Below are 23,941 nucleotides of genomic sequence, written 5' to 3'. Positions count from 1 at the left end.
ACACACTTTCATCAGCAGAGCAGGACACTGACAAAAAAGTCTGGAGGACACATTTTTGTTAAAAAGCTGCTATGTGCAGTTGTTTTCACAAGCTGAGAGAATATATTGACATATATATATATTGTTCCAGAAAGTTTTAAAGATGTTACTGAGACTATATAAAGCTTATATAATACAGTGAACAGCATGAATGCATCACAGATGTATTCTTTGTAAAGAAGATCTAATAAATGAAACGTGTTCTTGAGGGCTCTTTTCTTTACAGGCAGTAAAGTTCATCCAATAGTCGGGTCGATTTCATTGGTTTGTAGCTTCAGTGATGAGCAGATATTCTGCTGCAGAGCTCCCAGTAACCAGGGTAACTGTGGCCAGTGCTACATATTTTTACCTTCCTTTTCTTTTTTTGTCATTGTTGACAGTGTTGATCCATCATGAATTCTCATGAATTAATGTTTTCATCAGCGGGATAGTGCATTTCATCCAAAATACATGCAAGCTTCAAGTGCTGCTGGTAAATATGGGTTTACATTTGTTTCCTGTCCTTTTCCTTCTTACACAAATGTTTTAGGAGTAATTGTGTCATGAGCAGTAAGTGTAATAAGTGTTAATGATAAAGGTGATGCATTGTAATGGTTTGGTAGATCTTTCATTTCCTCTTCCTGCAGTTGGAGAGCTTGAAGCAGGAGTGAGAGATTCCTCTGGTGGCCTCAGCTCTGTGGTAGGAAAGGGAAGATTGACTTGTGGCTCTGTCATTTCCTAAATCAAACAGCACTTGTGAATCAGCAAAAGAGGGGAGAAATTAAAACTCTCAAAATATTCAAGCCAGGTCAGGAAAGAGCTTCATTTAAAAACACTGAAGAACCACAGAACCACAGGGCCTCATTGACTTTTGGAGAACATCTGTGTAGAGGCTCTTTACGCAGTGTGGGAGAAGAGGCAGGAATGCCACGGCTCTCTGACCAACTCCAAAGCAAACACGAGCTGCGCTCCCCGGCCCGACCAGAACAGCGTCTCACTGAACGACATGTACGGGGAGAATTACTCTAAAACAGACCGGTCTCTGGCAAAAAGGTCCCTTAAACATGCTCTGCAGACTATTAGAGGCAGGAAATGAGTCAAAGGTTTAAGTTTGGCACGGCCCTTTATACATATATCCACCTGCAGTCTGAACCCTGACTCTGCAGGGCTTACTTTTAGCTTACGCTGTCCTGCAGATCAGACTTCTTCCAAAATAGGCTCGCTATTTAAGCAAGCAATTTTCTAAAAATGTGTAAACACACCTGAAATACCAAAGACCAATGTTTCAGTAATGTATTCCCTTTGAAAACATTTTTCAGCTAAGCACCGCCTGACCAGCACAAAATATTCTACTACACGCCCAACACGGTCCTGATCCATCAGGGTGTGATTTACTGAACAGCCACCTTGTAGCGGAAAACACTTCGAAGGTGCAATGGTTTCTTGCAACTGTTGTTTTCTGTCTGCACCTCTCTCTTGCATTTATACGTTCACTTCCTGATGCTGCCTATGTTTTGTCGGCTGTGTTTCGCTTCGTTTTTTACTTCCTTTTTCAGTTGAAGCTGTTTTGCTGCTACGTTTCAACCTCTTCTCCATCTTCAATATTGAAACTTGCAGTAAACAACATCATAAACAAATTGGGCATTTGTTTCAACAGGTGACAGTTTGCATTGAAAATAATAAAAAAGATTGTAAATAAAATGTGGTTTATCAAACTTACATTCACAATGTTATTGACTTTTTTCAGTTAAACTATTTTAACAATTATTCAAGGCCCCAATTTTTTTATATCAAAAAACTTAAGTCCCCCCTGCAGTTCTCCAAAGTACCTCAGCGGTTCCCAAACTTTTTAGGCAACAGGCCCCCCTCTTCATCCCGACCGGGTTGATGTACCCCCAACCCAGACACTTTAGAAAAACAAAAAAACCTACATAGCCTATTTATAGGCACATTAAAGGCATCAAGTTTAATTCTGCACAAATAATCAAGATATTATATTCAACAACAACAACAACAACAATGCGCTCTTACATTCGGAACTGAAACTACACTTCAACAAACTTCCACTCAAGTCGTCACTTTTAAAGAGCAGAGAAGATGAGAGAGGCAGACCGGCCCCTCATGAGACAAGATGGGGAACATGCTGTCACATTTTCAGCCGCATTAAAGAAACATTTAATCAAGTTTAAATAACAATTACCAAACATAACATAGCGCTTATGGAAAGCATCAGTCGCCAAACATTAGATTGACACATGCAGAGCCTCAGAAACAGATCACAAGGACACAAAGTGGATCCATTGGAGGATTTACAAGTTAGAAATCCCACTTGGTCTAATTAATACACCATTACACCACCATGTCTCTTTCCTCACACGCACCCCCTCCAGGTAGCTCGCACACCCCACTTTGGGAACCCCTGCTCTGGGGGTATGAGCGCCCCGTTTGAGATGCTGTTGGCTGCACCATCTTGTCTAGAAATCTTCATCAAAAAAGCAGGAGTAACTTATAAGCAACAGTCTGGACAAATACACAACCAACAGCAACATCGACCATCTATCCATATGTAAGTGTCATGAATGAAGCCCTGTAAACTGAACAGTGTAAAGGGCGAACTCAAGATGGCATCACAGCAGCTCTCTTACAAAGCCTGTTTATTTGATTTCACTAGTCATGCGGCTCTGCTCCTGAAAGGCAAAACCCCCCTGATTATTGGCTGTCTCATATACGAGCTGGCCAGAGCAGCCGCTGGTTGCTTGCTGCCTCTTTTTGCTGAGTTGGCGAACACTTCTGTATTGGGCTGTATGATATGGCCGCCAGGCTCCTCGTGTGCAGAACCACGTTGTTGCAAAAGAGACGGACGGCCACAACCCTGTTTTTTTTTTTCTCACGTACCCGTCTTCTCTGTCTTTGCCTCAGTCCGTATCTTTTGCCTTCACCATTGAGTGGAGCACATTCCTTGGCCCCATCTGGTACCAGCATGGGATGTTTGGCTTGGCATAGCCAGACTTGTTCCAGCACAGCGCTTTCATGGAGCAGGCAGGAGGAAGCTTTCTGTGGTTACTGCGCCAGCAGTGATGATAAAGAATGTTGCTCTGTCCTCAGTCGCTGTGTTCGACCAGTCTCTAAAACTCATTTTAAACAGTGTTTTTACTCTTCTTTGTGTGCAGTGTCGATCTTAACCAGGGCATTTCCCTCTTCTTCTCATTGTGAAATACTAAGATTGTCTTTTTCCCACATTAGACTTTTTATAATGTGGCAGTGTTGTATAAAGGTCGTAATGAGTGTCATGGTCAAACCCTGTTGTCTCTTTGAGGGATTTCCTGAGACAAATGAGGCATGAGAACTGGCCTCCCTCCAGATTCCTTCACTCTGTAATTAAAGCAGACCGATCAGTGAGTTTGTTTTTGTCTCTTCAGATCCTGCAGATGCTGGAAAATGTGAAGATCAGCAATATACTCGTGCTTTTATCGTCTAACTTCATTCTTTTCTTTTTGTGTGCATATTTGTTCTCTTGTCAGTTCATAGTATTTGTGTAGCTTGAAGTGTAAAAATCAGTCTGCAGTATTGGTTTCTACAGTTCACCTGGCCTGGTCCGTCTGCTAACAATGTGAATAATTAAGCAGACTATTTTAGCCTCTCTTCAGTTGTACAGTTTTAGATGGTCCTCTGGGCTCACAGGGCCAATTCAAGCACTGTGATACCATTAGAAGACGTCTGTTCCTTGATAGCATGCAGGAAACTAGAGCAGGAAGTGCGTAATGATGTCAGGAGGGGTGTAGTAAAGAGTGAGGCCATGAGGCCGACATAAAGCTTTGAGATAAGCAGCTGTCATATTCTCGCTCATGGTAAAATAGCGTTAGAGGAGTGCATGGTTTAGAAAACACATGAATCCTTTGATGGTTTTAGTGACGAGTTCATTTTCACTAATCTGCACACTGACCATTTTCTACTAACCACTTTAGTTCGTATTAATACTTTTCCCTTGTGTTTTGTTTTCAGCAAATAACACGTCCCTCACAAGAAGACAAGTCAGACGAAAAAAACGAAGAGGACAAATCTGAGAAGTCCGAGAAAAAAGAGGACGAGGAAAAGAAGGACGAGGAAGAGAAAGATGAAAAGGAGGATTCTAGGTAAGTTGTGAATAGTAGCTTGTCCCGGTTTCACTCTGGTTCATTAGGCCCTGCAGGCAAAGCTCGCTTATTACTCATGTCATTTATAATTCTGTCAAATGTTAAATGTTTCACAGGATTATAGTTAAATGCATAAAATTATCTTTATTGCTTTCAGTTGAGTGATGCTGCTGTTACTTTATTTCTAAGACGTGCTTTTATTGGAAACTAAATAGTAAACATTTCTCTCGTCGTCCAACCGCGACGTACAGCTACAGTTTAATATATCAGCGATATTCTTCAAGACAGAAACATGACTGTAGCCTGAGCTGTTGATGAGACAATGCTCGCAAACCGTTAGAAGAACAAATACAAGAGTGAAACGGTAAATGGCTCTTTTCTACTCTTTGCGACCACTCACAGCTTTTTACACGACATGTCGTGTCACGGGAGCAATTAGTGCTTCAGGTTCTTGCCCAAGGACACTTCAACATGTAGACTGAGGGAGCCGGGGATCGAACCACCAACATTCTGATTGCAAGACGACCCGCTCTACCACTGAGCCACAGCTGCTTTAAAGAAATGAAAGTTCTGGCTTCCCCTTCAGATTAAATGGTACAGACTGAAAGTTTCAGTTCGTCTTCTTAATAATAACCACGTGATAAATAGAGCAGTGGGAAAATATTGATACACCTGAGTATCACAAACGTGTTTTTCAATAATTAATACATTCTCAGAAACAATATTGAACTATGAGCGGATAGGCCAGTAGTGCTGTGATGTTACAGGGGCTTTGTTAATACAACAGAGGATCCCATTGGTCTCATATACAAACAGTTTTAACTCACATCTTATGAACATGGTGCTGTGTTATTTCTAAAATGTGCATGTTGCCTAAATATATCACAACGTACTGAATTTAAAGAGAAAACGCTTACAGTGCTTACAAATAAGGGGTGGAACAAAATATCGATACAGCAATATGTCGCGGTCCTCGTCGACTCGTGCAATACAGTAATCGATATGCTGGTGCCAAATATCCATATTTTAATCTATAAATATATCACACTCTGAACAGATGTCCCTGCCATTTTGACTCCTCAGGGTGGCATTATAACATTAATCCAAATTCAAAGTCCTTATTAGTTTTTACAGTTGTTATATAGTTCTGTAAATTAAATTCACAGAGTGGAAACACGCACGTTGGTTCATCAGTTTGTGTCAAATTCTTTGAAACTTGCACCCAGTTGTAGTGAATAAGTACATTAATCCTTCACTTTACCTTTTCAGGGGCATGTTATATTCTTCAGTTAATCACATATGTTGAGGTATCCTCATATGATTGTCTTGCAATATATCAATTATCGCAGAATCGCTGTCTCGTGATATTATCATTACTTGGGGCCATGTATTGTATCGTGAGTTACCCTGTGATTCCCACCCCTGTTACTAATTCACATTATATTCTAGTATATTGAACTGAACCCCCTGCATCGTAATACTCTTGTGTCACCGGATTATTGCCCAAGTATTAATAAGAATACAGCTTCTGTTTTCAGATAGTGTTCTCCATAAATGAATAAATGAACATCATAAAAGGTGCAGGCCCCGATAGAGTAATGCTTGTTCACGGTCTAGAAGAAGACTTGGAAGTTGGTTGTTTTGGCACGTGGACAGAAAAACTTCAGGCCTGTAATTGCTGAGTCAAAAGGGAAAAGAAATTTACTGTACCAACTCTAAAGCTGTGTTTTCCCACTCCAAAACCACAGGGACATTGGCAAGGACAAAGACAAGTGTGACGGTGGGGAGGACGAGGACGGGAAGGAGCAAAACACGCCGCGTGGCAGGAAGACTGCCAACAGCCAGGGCCGCCGTAAGGGAAGGATCACCACACGCTCCATGGCCAATGAAGCTGCATCTGTGGCGGCTGAGGAAGCCCCTCCCTCTGCCCCTGAGCCTGCCTTGCCAGATCCTCCACATCTCCCCAAACCAGATTCAGCACAGAAGGCCTTGAAGGAGCCTGCAAAACCACAGACTCCACTAGCTTCCATGGATGCTAACAAAGGTGAATACTTTTGGGGATGCTCTTGTTGAAAATATCTTATGACGCAGGAGTAACACTGACACAGAATAGATGGGAGGGAAGTCAAACTATTCAATATTAAATCTCTTCATGCTGTGTTTGCAGTCATGCTGTTAGACTGTATATTTTTGTCTAGAAACAACACATGTACTAGACGGCTCTCACTCCCTGTAAGTTACATTATGTTTAAGGACTTTTCCCCCATATTCTACACTTAGTTCTTGTTGTACTTTCCACATAGTAATGATATAAAATCCAGTGTTGTTTTTTAAAGGGGGGGTGTTATGCTGTTTAAGACATATATATATAATGTTTCTATGTTGGATGTTCAGACTAAACGTGGGTGAAGTTTCAGATCTGTAGCTTAAAGTATGTCGGAGTAATCCTCAGGCTGCTCAGCTCAGTCTGCAAGCTGCTGGGAACACCAGCTTTCACACAGTTTTTTTCTACACATCTTCAGCAGGCTTCTGAGAGCTGGCCAATCAGAAGAAAGCAGGCTTGTAGGGGCGTGGCTTCTTAAAGGGACAGAGCAGACTGAGTGGTTTCAGGCAGAGGCTGTATGAGGGCCTGCACAGAGCAGTAGAGTGAGAAACATGAGGAGTTTTTTTAGCTAAAAAATTATGCTAAGCTAAGCTAAACTCCACAGGTATCACAGAGTAAAATATGAAGCTTGAAATTAGCATAATACTCCACCTTTAACTTTAATGTGACAATTTAACCTATAGCAGAGCGCTGTTTGATTTGGCGTGGTGACTGGCTTCCTGTTACAATGCTAGGAAGAGGAAGAGGAGAGGAAGTAAATGGTTGGTAAAAATGGGATGCTTACGAGCTAGCTAGCTTGTAGGTCCTGCGTTCTTGTTGGTAGGTGGCAGATTGTCTGTTCATGACGGAGGGACGTAAAATTGTAGTAGAGTGCGGGATGAGCTATCAACTTTTTTTTTTAATATATTCCAGTAAATGACAAACTGGTGCTCAGTGCAAGACATGTGGAAAATGTTTTGATTTTAAGGGAGCTTTAATACTGAACATCCACTGAGTGCCTGCAGAATATTGAAAAGCTCGCAGCACATCCACTGCTCAGTGAACTCACTGTCCATTCTCTGGGAAGTATTTTAGCCTCTTAAATGTCATAGTAGGCTGAAAGATATTTTTGGTTTTCTCTCATGAATAATCTGTTAGCTCTGTCGGACCTGGTATAAGAGTCAGTTCAGCTTTCTCTTATGAGCAGGGAGAACTGTTTAACAACCACACCAACAATGCACCTACACACGGCTTAGACATGTCACAATGACGCTCTGTTGGCTTTCTCCCAGTTAATCGTGTGGATTCATTATCTGTTCGTAGCCTGAAGATGTAAAGTTGTTCCAGCAGTTTCAGGTGCTCATTACCGAATATCATTCAGACTCAGAAAGCTGTGTGAAACCTGTCTGTCACCATGTCCTGGTCGTCAGTCACGCACTTGTACTCCTCTAACCCTTGAAGCCTGTCACTCTGACGAAGGTGCGTCAGGTTGTTCAGGTAGTCCCTCGTTGGTCTTAAGCCGAATCATTAATTCAGTGTTCTGTAAGTGTGCCGTGTGTCTCCGCCACCTGCTCCCTCTGCTGTCTGTCGAGCTCCACCTCTCAGCAGTCTGAGTTATGCAAGGTCTGCTCCATAATGTGATTAACTAACCATCTGCAGTGTGTCCTTCCATCCTCTCAACCCGCTGACCTTTCTGGCCCTGCTCTGGTCGTATCATACTTAACGTAGGACTGTGTCAACTGTAATCTCCCTTGGTGACTGCATTGTGGGTTTAATGTGTCTGTTTGCCTGCACTGTTGTAACCCCTGCAGCTATGGGGCTTCTTAGAAGTGAGCTGGCTCTCTGACAGTCTTGCCCAGTTGGACAGGAGCCAGGCAGCTTTAGGAAGCTGCTGATTCAGTGGGGGCAAACAGCGTTTGATCTCGTTTGGAGCCATGGGGGAAAGTGTACGTGTCTGTGTGTGTGTCATTAGGTGAGATGCTACACTGTAGGGAGACACCGCGTCTGTTTTTATAGCTCACGAGATTAATGACCACGCTACAGGGGTCTTAACTGTCACGCGGAGAACATGTGAGTGTTACCACAGGAAGGAGGAAACCTAGTCCAGTTTGTTTAACTAAGGGAAGCAGACTGTGTGGCCGGGAGCCGTCTAAACACTGAGAATTGATCTCCTCATCTTCGAGGTGGGTGGGGGTGGGTGTGTGTGTGTGGGGGGGGGGTAAGCCTCTTGCTAATGTCAAGGGTACATCTGCTGCTATATTAGTCCGAATGTTTACACGGTGTCGGTGGGTGCCATGGAGGAGAGTGGGCTGGAGTTCACTCGGCCCCCCTCCACGCTACTAACCGTGCACTTCTGTGAATTCTGTCGGGGGTGTGGAGCTGTGTTGCCAAGCCGAGGAAAGAGGGAGGAGTGTGTGTTTATCTGTGTGTGTGTGTGTGTGTGTGAGAGAGATTCGCAGTGTCACAGTAGAAGGGGTGGGAGGGTTTTTGGTCTGGCTGTTCTATCTGTCTATTTGTCTCCATCCAAGGCCATTTCCCAAAGCAGGAGGCAGGGCTCTCAACTCCTCCACTGTCTGGCGCTACATCAGCTGACCAAGGCCCTCCCCTGTGTGGATTAGAGAGGAGGAGGAGGAGGAGGAGGCGGAGGAGGGGGAGGAGGAGGAGGAGGAGGGTTTGTTCAGGGCTGTGGGGAAGGGGAGAGATAGAGAGCGAGAGAGAGCGAGAGAGAGAGAGAGGAGAGCAAGCTAGAGTGAGAGTGTAAGAGAGGGAGCGGGTCTCGGCAGCCCCTGAATGTAAACAGATTATTAGATTAGTGGCCATGAGAAGGAGACGGCTGAAGGGAGGACTGTCACTCTCTCTCTGTCCGTCTCTCTCCCTCTGTCTCTCTCTGTCTTTCTCTCTCTTTCTATCTGTGCTGATGGGGCTCTGTCTTTCTTCTTTGTGATTTAGCTGCTTCTGGTGAAACCGGAGAAACTTCTCGCTGGACCGAGGAGGAGATGGAGGTCGCCAAAAAAGGTAGTGTTTCAATTCATTTCGCCGTCTTGCTTTTATCTCTCTTTCTCTGCCCTTCTGCTGCTTTCTTGATCTTCTCTTCTCAACCCCCCTCCTCCCCTTCCCCTCTCTTTTTTTCCCTCTTCTGATTATCTGATGTTGCCTCGCCCTGCCTGTTTCTCACATGCACGCAGGAATGAATGCGCACACGCGCTCACACAAATCGAAAACTTGTGCTGGTGCTTTACTGGAAGCTGTCAGAGCCGCGTGAAGGGTTTCAAGGAATTCTTTATTCTCTAGCTCCACTGCTTCTCTGACTTCTGAGAACTGATCTATTAAGGCCATCTATGAAGCAACAGAGCATGACAGCTTCCCCCCAAAGATCCTCATCTATTATTCAGCTTTAAAACTTTGCCATCTGGAGGATTTTAAAGTTTGTTTTTTCTTGTAAACTCTTTAAAATGTGTGTTGCCTGTTCTCAGACTGCACAGCTGTGGTCATTAGCCCAGTCATATGCCATTCAGGTGTCCCCCCCCCCTCGCCCTTTATACTCGGATTTCTCTGTATTGGCTCTTACGTGGAGTTCCCTGAGTGCCAAGACCCACAGACTGGGGGCACCAAAAAAAGGGATTAATGTGGATTTATTAAGACTAACTCGGTTAGGTATTGGAGATTTGCTTCCCTCGTTGCTGCTTCGATCTTCTCAGGCATTCAGACCTGTACGTTACATATGTCTGTGGATTAGTGTAGCTAAAGGAGACCTCCTCCAGTCATATGACAAGGCACGTTCAGAAATCACTTTTATCCTGTGCAGACACACATGGCTGCTCATGCGAGCGCACTAAACCTGGCTGCCCACTAAGGCTTAGGGGGTATCTTAGAGTCATTGTTGTAACCTGTTGATCGGTGTTAATGCGAGGATTACACATCACAAGTTTTCTCGGTGGGAAAAGGAACTCCGCCAAGAGAAACAGAAAAGAGCACTTGTTGTAGTCAGCGTAATATAATGCCTAAAGACTTACTGGACTGAAGTGAACCAGGAGTTTTTAATGGTGCAACAAAGTCACACATTCAAGGGATTAAATTCAATCTGCAAGCAGACGTGTTATTTAATCATGGCCTCATACTGGTATTTTTTATACTGCTGGTCTTTGTTATAACCCTGGTTTGTTCGCATACTGTCAGTGAAGTTGTTATAATATTAAATTATAATATTGTATACAACATAGAACAATACAACTGCACCACAGCCAGGTGCCTCAGAAGCTACCGTACATATAAATCAAGTCCTCTCGTACAACTTTTGAACATTAAAGTATTTTGTACCACTCTTTGATTACACGTATATCCCTATAGATGGATATATTCTACATATTTATATAGTATTCTATAATATTTCTGTTTAATACATTTTATTTGAATGTCTCCTGGGAAATGTGGGCAGTAGAGAGTGGGGGATGATATGATCGTCAGACCGGGAGTCAAACGTGCGATCACTTTGGTGAGGACTGTAGCCTCTCTTTATCGTGCGCCTGCTCTACCAACTGAGCTGAACCAGCGCTCCAGGATTACAGCTGTTTGTTTGCGTTCTAATTTATTGTATTCTATGTTTATTATGCATCAAATCTCCACCAGAAAACACGGATTCTGATTTATTTCAGGGCTGTTGCACTGTTTTACACACAACACTTTTACAGTAGTTACATTAGTGTCCACCAAATCAAGCATTTAATGACGATAATATCTCCTTTCCTCTGTTACGGACTTATGACAAGGATGTTTGCACAGTATGTGGACAGATTGTTGCCTTGGTTGTGGTTCAAAGTGGAGAAAAACTTCACACAACTGGCAGAAAATACGTTTAATGCTTTAACATTTCTGTGCTCGACCTTCATCAGGCAAACTGCCTTTGTTTTTATGGCTAAAAGCAGACACTGTTTCTTTCTACTGGAATTTGTCATGTGATGAATGTATCTGTGAAGGCTGTATAACTTCATGTTGACACGTTGAAGTGAAGGCCCATGAGCCACAACCCGTGTGATGCATCTGCTGTACGATGTGATGTATGCAGTGCTCAGCTCTGCTATGAAACATGTGGGAGCGCACACACAGCACGGTGCTTGTTCTCTGAAGGGTCCTGCTGACAGTCCTCATTATATGTCAGTTTTATGCATGTTTCCACGGCTGCTGGATTGATGCTGAATTTAGCATAAGGAGGCTACATGGAGATCTGACAAAGCAAGCAGCAAAGACATGGGCGCTAACTTTCTGCTGTATGTCACAAAACACACGAGACCTTCCTACCTGTCATTTCTCAACTGTCTGCAAGTACCTCAACGATTTGAGTCACCCTGAGCAGTCCCAATGCCCTCGTTCCCTCCTTTAACTGGAGCAGTAATGGGGCTTTGTGTTTAGCTCCGTGGTGATTTGTCAAGCTGCCAGTATCCCTCATCTCAGCAGGGCCGGGCGGGGGGGGGGGGAGGTCACGGGGGTTACAGGACTTAGAGAACAGACGCCCTGATGTCAAAGGTAAATGGCAGTCTTCCAGTTCACTGCAGCTTGGGAGAGTGGTTTCAAAGTTTAGTTAGACCATTAAAGCTGATTGTGTGCGCGGCTCAGTGTTAATCAGGATGAGGGGAAACCAGCAGCAAAGCAACAGGGAGCCCATGAGTATGGTGTCATTTTGCAGTAATACCAAATGATCGCTCTCAATGATAACGGCAGAAGCCTTTTTTTTTCTTTCAAATGAGACACCATTGAGAATTGATTGAGATCATCTCCTTTAATCACTGATACGGCATGAAGCAATAATTGGAAATATGAAAAGCACAAGATTTAAAAGCATGAACACTTCAAATCCTGGTTCATCAGAATGATAAAAAATATGTTTTTTCTATTTGTCTGATGTAGCATTAGCTTGTATCAGGGCTGTACCACACTTAGAGCTTTGTAAGTCTTTATCTCTCTCTGAATAAGGTAACACATGGTGACTGAGCCTATGGCCCACTGATGAAAGCCTTTACATTTGCAGTATATAGTATTATTATGGACCGGGTGTCTGTGGTGGCGCCCAGTTAGTGACGCGTTTTCCATCACCCAGCAGTGGTTGGTCTGCCAGAGAGGGTAGGCGGAGCTAAGCGGCTGCTTTTCCGCTCTCTGCACGTGTTGCGAGTAAACAGTAATCTACTATGGCTGAACAAACAAAGAAAAGATGGATGACTACAGATACACCTTCAACAATAAGTGAAAATCCAGAGAAAAAGAAACAAACTCGACGCTCAGATGAAGCAAACAGTCTGAAAAGAAGGTTTTTGTCAGTGGACGTCTGCATTTTATGTGGACGGGAAAGAAGCTGAGCTAAAGTTAGCAGCAGCTTGGCTAGCAGCCCCCACAGCCCAGCTGAGAGGCATCAGAGAAACACTAAGTTGTAACGTAAATCAGCTTTATTCAGTGTTGTTGCCTCTTTAATTGAAAGAGATCATTGTCTTTGAAGAGGGAGAACTTGGCTCCAGGTGCAATCAGCACTGACGGGTAATGTAGACACTCTGATGGAAGAGTTCCTAAATGACCCCAGCTAAAAAGAGTTCAGATATTCAGAGTCTGATGATTCGACTGTTCAGGTTTTTGGGGGCATTTCTAGCTTATATTATAATATGTGACAGATGCTTTCCACCTTGTTTATTTGTGTTAAGACAAGTGTTTCAAGGCTGAGTCTTTAATGCTGATTGTCTCTCTTTGTCCTTCATCAGGGCTAGTCGAGCATGGGCGAGACTGGACAGCCATTGCCAAAATGGTGGGTACCAAAAGCGTAGCACAGTGCAAGAACTTCTACTTTAACTACAAGAGACGTCATAACCTGGACAACCTGCTCCAGCAGCATAAACAGGTATTTATAATCTTCTCTCTGTGATGGTCTGTCATTGGCCTGGCTTTCATGTCTAAACGTGAAGAGCAACTTTGTGTCTCTCTGTTTCCCAGCATACACGGCGGGCTTGGGCTGATAGGTCTCAAGGTGAAGGTCTCACCACACCATCGCCCGATGATGATGATGAGGACAACGCAGATGACAGTGAAGGTCAGAGAGATAAATGGCTACATTTATCGTCGCCCTGTATCAAACGTGCACCATGGCCACCTCATGGTTGATATGAAGCACGTGCTACCGTAACACACACGGACACACACATTTGTTTGCTTCCTGTTTATCTGACGTACAAGTCATAGGTTGAAGGATGCGCAGAAGGCCAATAGGTTCTTGTCCTAGCCTGTGAGGTGTAGAGTTTCATATGTTGTTACGTGTTGAATAAAGTGCAGAGATTGAGCGCTGTGATGGTTTAAAGCCGGGACGCCTGATCCAAAAGGCCCTCTGAGTTGTCGTGTAAGGATTTCATTCGAGCTGATGGCAATGCGCTTGCTCTCTGCTGACTGTAGTTTTAATGAGGGGAAAAGGATCAAATGAAAAAAGCAAGAGGGGGGGAGAGGTGGAGATAAAAGATATGAACTAATTCTGACTACATGGGCGCCTGTTGCATAACAGCTCTTGGCTTTGAAGACTCAACAAAGCCTGCTCTTTGAACACAAAGTGCTGGTCCACTTGTTTGATCCGGCAGGCCCGTCTGTCTGCCCGCCTCCCTCCTCTCCTGAGGTGGTTATCTCTTCTGGCGTTACAGAATGAAGGAAGCCTGCTGTGAAAAAGAAACAGTGCTACGTGTAGGAAGAGATTGAATGTTGCCTCAGATTCACTACAGCTGGTTTGTAAAATCAATCTGTTGTTTTCTAAGCAGCAAAGTGACTCAATATGTTGGAAAATCCTCAGCAGATTTATACATAATTTATACAATCTCCCGTTAAATAGATAGCAGTGGCGACAGCGGGAGGTCACAAGGTTTCCTGTCATGTTTATTTGACTTTCTCTCCGTCTCCTGGAAACCCAAACTGCTCTTTAGAGGCCTCTGTGACCTGCAGCCTGTGGAGCTCACATTATACTCCTCACACAGCAGAGCAGTGCCAGAGGAGGCAGCGGCACACCTCTAATATGTGTGTCTTTAAGATGTTTAGTTGTGCTTCCTTTCTGATTTGGTGTGATACACATAATACATCTGCAGATTGTTTTTGTATAGACGCACCATCTGCGCTACCATCTCTATGGTAACTACTGCAGTGGTAGACAAAAGGCAGGCTCACAGAGGCAGTTTCTCTCTTAAAAATGTATTAAAGGAATCAGTGTTTGTTCAGTGTTGGTCACACTGCATGTCCATGCAGTTGAAATGTAACCTATGTAAGGAACAGAGGAGGTCTTTGCGTGTCTTCTTTCTTGTATCTTTGAGGCCTTGGCTGAGCGTAAACAAACTAAGATCATGAAATAAACAAAAACTAGTCTTCCAATAGATTAGATCAAATGTGCTCACGTATGCTGAAGAGAAACGTGACAATGGATAAATTCAACATGGGAAGGAAATAAATGTGTGAGGCGTTTAACAGAGGAAACTTGTGGACATGTATCATTTTAATCTTTAATTCCTAATTGTCTCGATCATGTTGTTAGTTTCATTGTTCAACGTGCACTAAAACACTATTTATTAATCCTTCTCATTCCTCCTCAGGCGGTGACAACAGCTCTGATACAGAGAGTGCCCCCTCCCCCTCTCAGGCTGACTCCTCAAAGTCTGGGGACTCCAAGAGGGCAGACAGCGCTGCAGGAGATGCTCAGTGCTCCGACCAGGACAAAGGTCAGGCCAGTAATGGGAAGGCCCTGGAGCCCTCATATGGAGATCTGTGTGTCAAGGAGGAGAAAAGCCCGGAGAGCGAGGTTGGGTCTCAGGAGGAGAGGGCCAGGGTGGCCGCCTACGGAGGCTCAGTGCATCCCAAGATCGAACCTCAGGATCTGGACATGAAGACAGGAGAGGTTCAGGTCAAGATGGAGCCAGAGATGAAGGAGAAAGGAGAAAAGGGAGATCATGGGGAGAGGCAGAGGGAGCTCCACTCAGATAATGACTCCAGCGCCACCTGCAGTGCTGACGAGGATGTGGAGGCAGAGCCTGACAGGAGGTGTGTTTTCATCATCACATGTTGTGTGTACACAGCAGCAGTTTACACGTTTCACAGATGTCTGAGTGTGACCTTTTGCTTTGTGCCTCAGCAGAATGTTCTCCATGGATAAGCCAACATTACTCAACCCTCCAGGCACGGTGTTGGTGTCCTCACCAAAACAGCAGCAACTCAACATCCAACAGCTGCATCAGAGGGCAGCGAACATCCCACCCATGGTCAGTCACAGTTTCAGGTTGATGTGTTTGGACAGACAGGAGGCTGAAAGCATGCACACCCGCTCTACACTGTATGCTGTGCTGACAGCGTTTGATGATCCCTAAATCTGGATCATGTATCCTGATTAAATTAAAGGCGTAGCTGTATATTTTTCAAAATTAATTTCGTTAACGAAAATAATGACGAAAAATGTTCGCCAACGACCTTTTTTCCATGATGAAGATGAGAAGCTGACAATCTAATAAAAGATCGTTGATAATCAAAACTGTGACGACACGAATGTTTTGTTTTCATAAACGAGACGAGACTAAAACGTGCTCACAGAAAAGGGAGCGATTTACGCGTCATGTGACGCTTCTGCACTAAAGCGAGTGATCACCGGCTGTCTGCAGTGTGACTGAAGCAAATATATGTAATATGTGTATATTACATGAAAATATAAAAAGTTTTAACGATAAAAACCAACACTTTTTATCGACTAAAATTGGATTCAAATGTTTTGAGCTGTCATTGACTAATGCTAAAAAGAATTTTCAAGACTAAGACTAAATCTAAATAGCTGCTAAATTATCAGTGCAGGGGATGCGTTGTTTAATTGTGTGGACAGTGCTGTCTTTATAATGCGTCAGCTGTTGAGGCATTTTGCATCTATTTGTGTTTTAATGATCAATGATTCAATGGCATTGATAAATATGCCATATCATTATCTTTAAGATACCCCTTTTATTTTGAAATTTCCATCCGGGCACACCTCAAACCTCTAGTTAGATAAAAGCAAGCGGCAAGATAAAGTGATGAGAATATTACCGGTTAATCTCCAATAAAACAGGATTGTGGAAATATTTTGGATTTTGGAGAAAAGATTAGTAAACAGACGAAGCAGAGGCCAAATGCAAAATGTAGTTATGAGATCAAATAATCAGGTAACATGACAGTCCTGGCCGGGCACCTTAAAAAGAAGCCAGACAATGAACTGCTTGTAAGTTTGCACATATACATGAAAAATGTGGATCTAACTAGATATTTTTTGTCCTTTTCATTAAAAAAGATGCACTGGAGAGTTCAGAAATACAACTGCCAAAACATATTTTAGTATGTTATGTCATGTAGGTTCATATAAATGTAACCAAATGTATTAAACAGGCCTTTGATATGAGCCTAATGTTCCCGCAGGCCCCTGAATTAAATCAATACAAAACCATATGCTGTCTAAAGAATTGATATAGTAACATATGGTGGTGAGACTTGTGATTGTGCTTGTACTTATTCAATATCTGATTCAGTTCATTTCTGGAGTTCGAACACATCTGGAACTTTCTCCTCCTCATCTCATCCAGGCCTTCGGCCCCGGTGGCGTTCCCATCAGCGGCTTTGCCATGCTGCAACACCAGATCAAAGCGGTGCATGAGTCAGCACACCAAGAGGAGAAGCAGAGGCTGGATCAGGGAGAGCTGGAGCGCAGACCCCCCTTCAACACCCGCAGCCCCACCATACTAGACAGAGATGGTAAGAGAACAAAAACTCTCCTCATGCTGTCCTCATCTCCCCCTCTTCCTGTTCGCCGCTCCGTCAGCCTTGTTCCCCATCGCTGCTAGCAGTGCTCTATTTATAACTAATGCATTTTTTAAAGGCCCCCATTCATTTTTGTGCAAAATAAAGGAAACGTTCGAGGGTGATCGGGACTGTCGTAATGTGGTTCCACCTGAGTCGTGACAGAAAAGTTGGCTGACCCTGTTTTACCTTTGGTGCAATCTTGGAGCTGAACTCTGTGATGATGCTCCTCCTCTTCTTCGGATGAAGAAGGGGCCTGTGTGTTTTTTTTTTTTAAATGTATGACTTGAGCGTGACACAGAAGGACAGTTGCTGCTTCTGGGCAATCAGACGTCATTCAGCCACTTAGCTTCAAAAGGCAGAGCAGTGAAGTCGCTAGGCAGGCTGCATTACGGCTGATTTTTCAAAGCTTTTAGCACCTTTTAGCCGGAGTGCTGTGAAGAGCAGAGCAGCTGTCAGTAAGCTGCTGAGCTTTGACACCGAGATAGTCATTACACACGTTTCAGCGGGTGTGTGTGTGCAGGTGGCGTGTTAGCTGTGCAGGCCAGCTCAATGCTCTCATGCATTGAGTTCTTGTTTTAATAGTGGTTGTCTTCCCTTTGTCCCTATGCCTGTGTACTACAGGTAAGCCCCTATCCTACATGCCTTATGAAATGAAGCTGGCTCTGGACCAGGAGGCCCTCTCCGGTCGGCCAGGCTCTCCCTACAGACTTTCCCCCAGGGAGCTGAGCAAGGCCTCACCCCAGCCTGACCCCAACGCCCCCAATGTCTCCCGCTACAGTGTGCCACCAGGTAAAAGCACACATCTTCACCTCCTCCTCCTCTTCCCCTCCTTTCTTGCCTTCTTCCTTCCCTTGCTGATACAAAAACAAGCAGTCTGATTCTCTTGAGTCGTTCATGTTCGACGATGGAGGCAATGTTTGAGCTGCTCTTATATTTCAATTGTTGTGTTTTAATTTCTATACTTCACTGTCTTACAGGCAGGTACGGTTGCCTGAGTTTATATCTATAAATTTAATGCTTAACTGTTGTTATTTGAGATTAAAGTTGCATCAGAGGAGGAAAGATGTGGAGCTTTTAATCAGGTCATAAGTTGGGACTTGGCATTATTTAACAGCACAAGTTAAGCCAGGTTGGATTTTCTCTTTTCCAAAGGTACTGTGTATGTACCCACCTTGGACATACACCACGCTCTGAATGCATTGAGTCAACATTTAGCTGATATGGGGCATTTTCTGTGTCGTCCTCTTATTAGAAGGTAAAGTGTGTGTGTGTTTGATTAAGTTCTTGGGTGGAGCACTTTAATAAGAGCCCAGCTTATTGTGTGTGGTGGGTCTTTATCCTGGTTTGTTGATGAGTGTTTTTAATGGGTTATATCACAGAGAAGTTCTCTGAAAGCCATGCAGAGCCTGGTTCCCTGCATGCGCGTGTATCACTACAGTAAAGGTCAGACGAGCATGAACCAGCTCGTTCTGGCATAATCACAAGCTAGAGAGTAGGTTAGTGATTTTATAACTGCAGCGACTACGTCAGTGCATGAGTCAGATATTTCTGGTCTATGCACAGAGAAAAGACTTCACACTTCTTTGACCCCTGAGTAACACTGGCCCAAAAAGAGCCTTACGTTGTGGCTGAATCACTGCCAGTCAACAGTTACCCAGTTATGACCTGTTTTTATTTTTATGCATAGAATAAGAAAATATTACTCTAATGAAAAAGTTTAGCTTTTTTAATGTCGTTCACATTTTTTTTACTATGAGGGGATAAAGTTTTTTTGCTATCCTTCATTTAATCAATCACGTTTAGTGATTTATCCCCCAAAACTTCTGATCTCCTCTGTGAATGTTGTCTTATTATCTCAAGACAAGACGAGCACTATTTGTTGTGGTTAGTCCAGTTTGGATCGAGTGAGATGTCATGACATAAATGTTTTTTATTTAATAGGAAAAAACAAATGCATTAGAAAGTAGGGCTGCTCCATGTTGGCCTCAATGACAATTATTTTTATTATGTTGATCAATATTGAGATCATGATTATTCATTATGATTATTTATTAATTTTAGGGACACATTTTTTTATTGTACTTTCACATTTAAATAAACGGAGCTTTCAGTTCTACTTTCCGGCTCGTGTACAAATTTAAAAAATCTTCTATAGGCAAAATAAAAATAAATTTGTACCAAAAAATGTTTTAATCAAAATTATATCAACATTTTGGGCGCCCCCTGCTGACTGGCTGCAGTATAGGTGATAAAGCCCGCCTCCTCCATGTTAACAGATGGGACATGAGTCAAACTATAAAATCAAAATACACGCCCGATAAATTTTTCTCAAACATGGTTTCTGTCATTATAGTTAGTTCTTATCATGCTGATTTATGTCCAAGTATTCGTTTTTCTGACTTGATGCTGTCAAAATGATGATTGACAGCTCTGCTGACAAATTCAGCTCCTGCAGCCGATCTGTTCTGGATTAGCAGAGCGGAGGACGAACAGCGAGAGGAGACGTAACTAAAACAATCACTACAGTCATTGAAGTTTACATACCTGTGAACGTTAACTTCAGACCAACACAGAGAAGCTGTTCTGCTGTTAAACATGCCGGCGTGCGGGATCCTTGCTGTTTTTTCAGTAAGTTAAGTGTGTGTGTTTGGGTTAGTGGAAGTGGCTACAGCTGCGCAGTCTCTGGCTCCAAATGACGTCACCATCGCAAGATGGCAGCGCCTATCACAGGGGCTATTTTGGCATCAATTTCGTACAATGGGAGCAGATGGAGACGCGTTGTCCATCTATATATACAGTCATTCGTAACAACAAGAAGCGTACAAAATGCGAGTGAGTGACAGTTGCCTTCATGGCACGTTTGCACAAACAACAAGTCAAAGACGTAACAGATAAGTAAGAGGCATTCACGAGGACAGCTACGTATCTCTTCCCATTTTCACCAGTTAACATGGTCACTCATTGGACCGGAACACCGGTCTCTGTTGTTTACTCTTCCACTCTAATCTGCCGCTGCAAGGTAGCCGCTCATGCCATGACATGCCAGCTCCCCCAGAAATGAAGCCAAAACCTCTCCATCGCCCCCTGGAGGAGTGGCTGTTAGTTTAGGAGGCGCTTGATTTGATTGGGCGAGAATTGATTTTTCTACGGGTGGAGCACGCATTTTAAACGTCAATGTCGGCGTCAATCAATTATGTAATCGTGAGGAACCCAAAATCGGGATCAGGATTAATATTGGATTAATAGTGCAGCCCTATTAGAAATGTCAACTACAAGAACTTAGAAGTGATACTCGAGCAAAGTGATGTATAAAGGGGAGCAGGAGTCGGATGAAAACTATAAACCAGGTTGAGGTTGATCCTGCTGGCCAATTTTAGTTTGTCATTATTTAACAGAGCTGCGTTGGTTTACTGTGTTTCTAGTATAATGGCTCAAGGACAGGAGTAAAGGGGAGGGAAAGGGGGACACGGAAATTTGATGTACTTAAGTTAGTTACTAAAAGTTATCTTGTTGGTCATTGGTGCAAACATGTTTTTCATGTCCTGATGAATAAGGTTACTGTCCTTCATGTTGAACTGCAGCATGAATGTTAATGTTTGACACACCTGCAACAGGGATTTATAAATTCGTCATAGAGTGGCTTGTTTTCTTATCTGTCCCCGTGTGAGCCTGCTGGATGATGACGTCCGTTCCCCCGCAGGAGGAACTCTCACACATCCATTTGCATTTTTGATTTTGTAGAGTGCAGAGCATGAGGCGCGCTCCCTGCAGGGAGGTTACTCCCGGTCTTGTGTGGGTGTATTTGTGTGTTATGATCCATTTTGTCTACTCAGCTTTCCCAGGAGACGGTAAATCAGAAAGCAGACATGGGCCATGGTTTCCTCACGCTGAGGACGGGCTATTAACTGAGGTCGTAGCTGCTTGCTTCAGCACTCACTGGAGTCAGTCAGAATGAAGCTGAATATTTAATCACACAGTCTTTGATGGGAAATGAAGCTTAATGGAACCCTCATGTTGGGTGGGAAGAAGTTGTGGTGTCTGACAGATGGAGACATTTAGAGGACAGATCTGGGTTACTCAGCGGGGTGAGAGTTTGGAGAAAGTTTTTAATCCTGTGTCATTGGGGTCGGTATTTAATGCTGTTTCTGTTGTTATTTTGTCCCACCAGTCCTCCACCCAGCCCCGAACCAGCTGGTCCAGGGTATGCCAGATGGAGTCCGCGTGACATTCAGCAGATCCAGTCGACCTCCCAACATTCCCTCTCCTCCTCCGCTCATTCCAACCACCAAGCCCACGGACAAGCCCTCCTTCATCCAGGGCGGCTCCATCTCCCAGGTGAGACACCAAACGCCTGCTGGTGGAGCCAGTGAAGTAGCCCTGCTCTTACTTTTCCACATCCCTGACTATTAGTGTGCCCCTCTGTTGTGTATCTGTGTGCATGTGGGCGACGCAACAAATAGACATGCCAACAGTTTCACACTTTCCCACTGACCTACAGGTGATGATAACATGCCGCGGTAGGCACAGCCCCCCTCCCGCTCGCATGTGTGTTATTCATTAGTTTATTCTTTAGTTTGGGCTTGTGAAGCTCTGCTCTACAGAAATGTAGACGGCCTCTTGCATCCTGTGTGTCGTACTGTAGAGCTACAGTGTGTCCCCTTAACAGTGGTCACAGAGCTATCCTGAGTTACGAGGCCATTGTGTAAGGTGTGTCAGTCAGGATAATAAAGCCTAATGATTTGAACAGTCGCAGTTTATCACACTATATGTTGCTGTTTATAAATGTAATACATAAAGTATCGTTAAAACTACAAAATCTTTTATTCAGGAACATAGTGAACCTACCTTGAAATGTGTTTTTGGTTGCTGCTTTCTCAGGGAACACCTGGAACATACCTGCCGTCCCACGCCGTCTATGGGCCAGAGGGGACAAAGAGCACTGTGGGCTCCATCTCTCTGGGTCTGCCTCGGCAGCAGGATCCTAACAAACCTGGTAGGACGACACACTGTCACATTAGTGCGCTATATTTGAATAGAAACAAACACAACATGAACAGAGTGGACCCCAGGAAGACTAGCTGTGCTTCAGGGCACAGCTAATGGGGATCCTAAAATAATAAACAATTAAACTGAGAGTAGGCTGTATGCAGCTTTAGACACACATTAATTAACAACCACACATGGTTTAATGATGAAAGCCTTTGCATTTGCAGTATATAGTATTATTATGGACTGGGTGTCTGTGGCCGCGCCCAGTTAGTGACGCGTTTTCCATCAGCCAGCAGTGGTTGGTCTGCCAGAGAGGGTAGGCGGAGCTAAGTGGCTGCTTTTCCAGTCTCTGCAAGTGTTGCGAGTAAACAGTAATCTACTATGGCTGAACAAACAAAGACAAGATGGATGACTACAGATACAACTTCAACAATAAGTGAAAATCCAAAGAAAAAGAAACAAACTCGACGCTCAGATGAAGCAAACAGGCTGAAAAGGAAAGCGACCGTCAGCCAGGAAAATCAAGAGTTACAACTGGAGCCAACCGTGGACGTCTGGTTAAATCGGGACGTGTGCGCCCACAATTCCTTTTTTTATCGCCAAAGGTGGCGCCAAAGTGAACAAAACTGAGAACTTTACAGAGATTATATCTTTGATGGAATTTGTGCACATCAGCGTTGAATCAGCTATTTGTGCATATTTCCAGGTGTGATTTATAAAGGGAACGTTACGTGCAGGTGTGTGTGCTTACGGTTTTACTCATATAAATTATTTAATCAATTATTTTTGGCGCGCTCCATTCGGGAGTTTTCTCCGTAAGTAAAGTTAGTCTGGGCTCTGAGACCACAGCTCATTTTTATCTCCACTCAATGTTGACTTTATAAGATGCTGCTATGCCAAATGAGATTGTACAGTTTTTACAAGTACATATTATCCTGTGCTGTTTTACTGCTAACATTCAAGCACTTAAACACGGTACAACAACCAAAACATACATTTGTAAATTCAGCACTTCTTCTTCTGGTATGCGGTAGAATTCAAATGTAGAAACTTGCACCAGCGTTTCTATCAAAGATCCGCACATGGCTAAGCTGTCACTGTCTCCTCTGTGTGTCTCTCCAGGAGCTGCAGTTCCATCCATACAGGATGGCAGAGGCAACCCAGGAAAGATGGGTGAGGGCCTGGGTGGGAGAGGATCAATCACTCAGGTAATACATGGATGAAGGGATTTTTCTTACATGATAGAATCTGTGAATGGATAAGTAATTAAAAGTTCTTCATGGCCATATATGTAAGGGTATGTATTTTTAGTTTATATGTTGCATCATAACTTTGCTGTCTTTCTAAATAGGGCACACCGGCTCTGTCCCAGTCCAGCATTGCTGCTGACCTCCTGAAGGGCACAATCACAAAGCTGGCCACAGAGGACCTGAGCAGCCCGGACAAGGCCCGGGGAGAACAGCTGGCTAAAGGTCATGTCATCTATGAAGGCAAGAGTGGTCACATCCTCTCCTATGATGGTAAGTGCTATTAATACTGATATACAACATCATTGTTCAGTTTTTCTTTAGCAAGCACACAAACTTGATTTTTTCTCTCCTAAAGCTATCAAGAACCCCAGAGAAAACACCCGCAGCCCCAGAACCGGCCATGAGCTCAAACGCGCTTACGACATGATGGAGGGACCCATGGGCAGGGGGCACCCTGGCAGGGAAGGAGCTCCGTTCGAGGGTATCTATGATGTGTTAATGAATAGAAAGCATGTGTCCTGTTTTCCTGTTGCATCAGGAGAGTGACGGCACTTGTTTGTTTCTCAGGTTTGATCAGCAGAGCCTTGCCCAGAGATGGTCTACATGGAGATTCAAAGGAGAGACCGATGATGACTGGATCCATCATGCAAGGTATC

At 43.8% G+C, this 23,941-nt stretch overlaps 1 protein-coding gene across 7 annotated transcripts in view; it reads left to right on the top strand.

The window, feature by feature from the left end:
- The window catches only part of ncor1 (nuclear receptor corepressor 1), a 68,212-nt gene that overhangs the window by 30,535 nt on the left and 13,736 nt on the right, over positions 1-23,941 (top strand). For 4 of the 7 annotated variants that reach the window (XM_069670242.1, XM_069670222.1, XM_069670206.1 and 1 more), the window contains 15 exons: positions 4,021-4,151; positions 5,900-6,195; positions 9,184-9,249; positions 12,975-13,111; positions 13,204-13,300; positions 14,829-15,273; positions 15,365-15,491; positions 16,776-16,998; positions 17,668-17,835; positions 21,215-21,381; positions 21,925-22,039; positions 23,158-23,243; positions 23,387-23,555; positions 23,641-23,766; positions 23,853-23,936. In XM_069670242.1, coding sequence (XP_069526343.1) covers positions 4,021-4,151; positions 5,900-6,195; positions 9,184-9,249; positions 12,975-13,111; positions 13,204-13,300; positions 14,829-15,273; positions 15,365-15,491; positions 16,776-16,998; positions 17,668-17,835; positions 21,215-21,381; positions 21,925-22,039; positions 23,158-23,243; positions 23,387-23,555; positions 23,641-23,766; positions 23,853-23,936 — 2,437 coding nt within the window. The remainder of the gene's footprint in view (positions 1-4,020; positions 4,152-5,899; positions 6,196-9,183; positions 9,250-12,974; positions 13,112-13,203; positions 13,301-14,828; positions 15,274-15,364; positions 15,492-16,775; positions 16,999-17,667; positions 17,836-21,214; positions 21,382-21,924; positions 22,040-23,157; positions 23,244-23,386; positions 23,556-23,640; positions 23,767-23,852; positions 23,937-23,941) is intronic. The other 3 variants (XM_069670235.1, XM_069670214.1, XM_069670227.1) reach the window with 3 other exon arrangements.

The sequence above is a fragment of the Semicossyphus pulcher genome, unplaced genomic scaffold (assembly GCF_022749685.1).
Source record: "Semicossyphus pulcher isolate SPU_LCO1_2020_fin unplaced genomic scaffold, fSemPul1.0.p SCAF_10, whole genome shotgun sequence".
NCBI lineage: Eukaryota > Metazoa > Chordata > Actinopteri > Labriformes > Labridae > Semicossyphus > Semicossyphus pulcher.
Note: the sequence above shows the minus strand (reverse complement) of the source record. Positions and strands in the feature narration are given on the sequence as shown.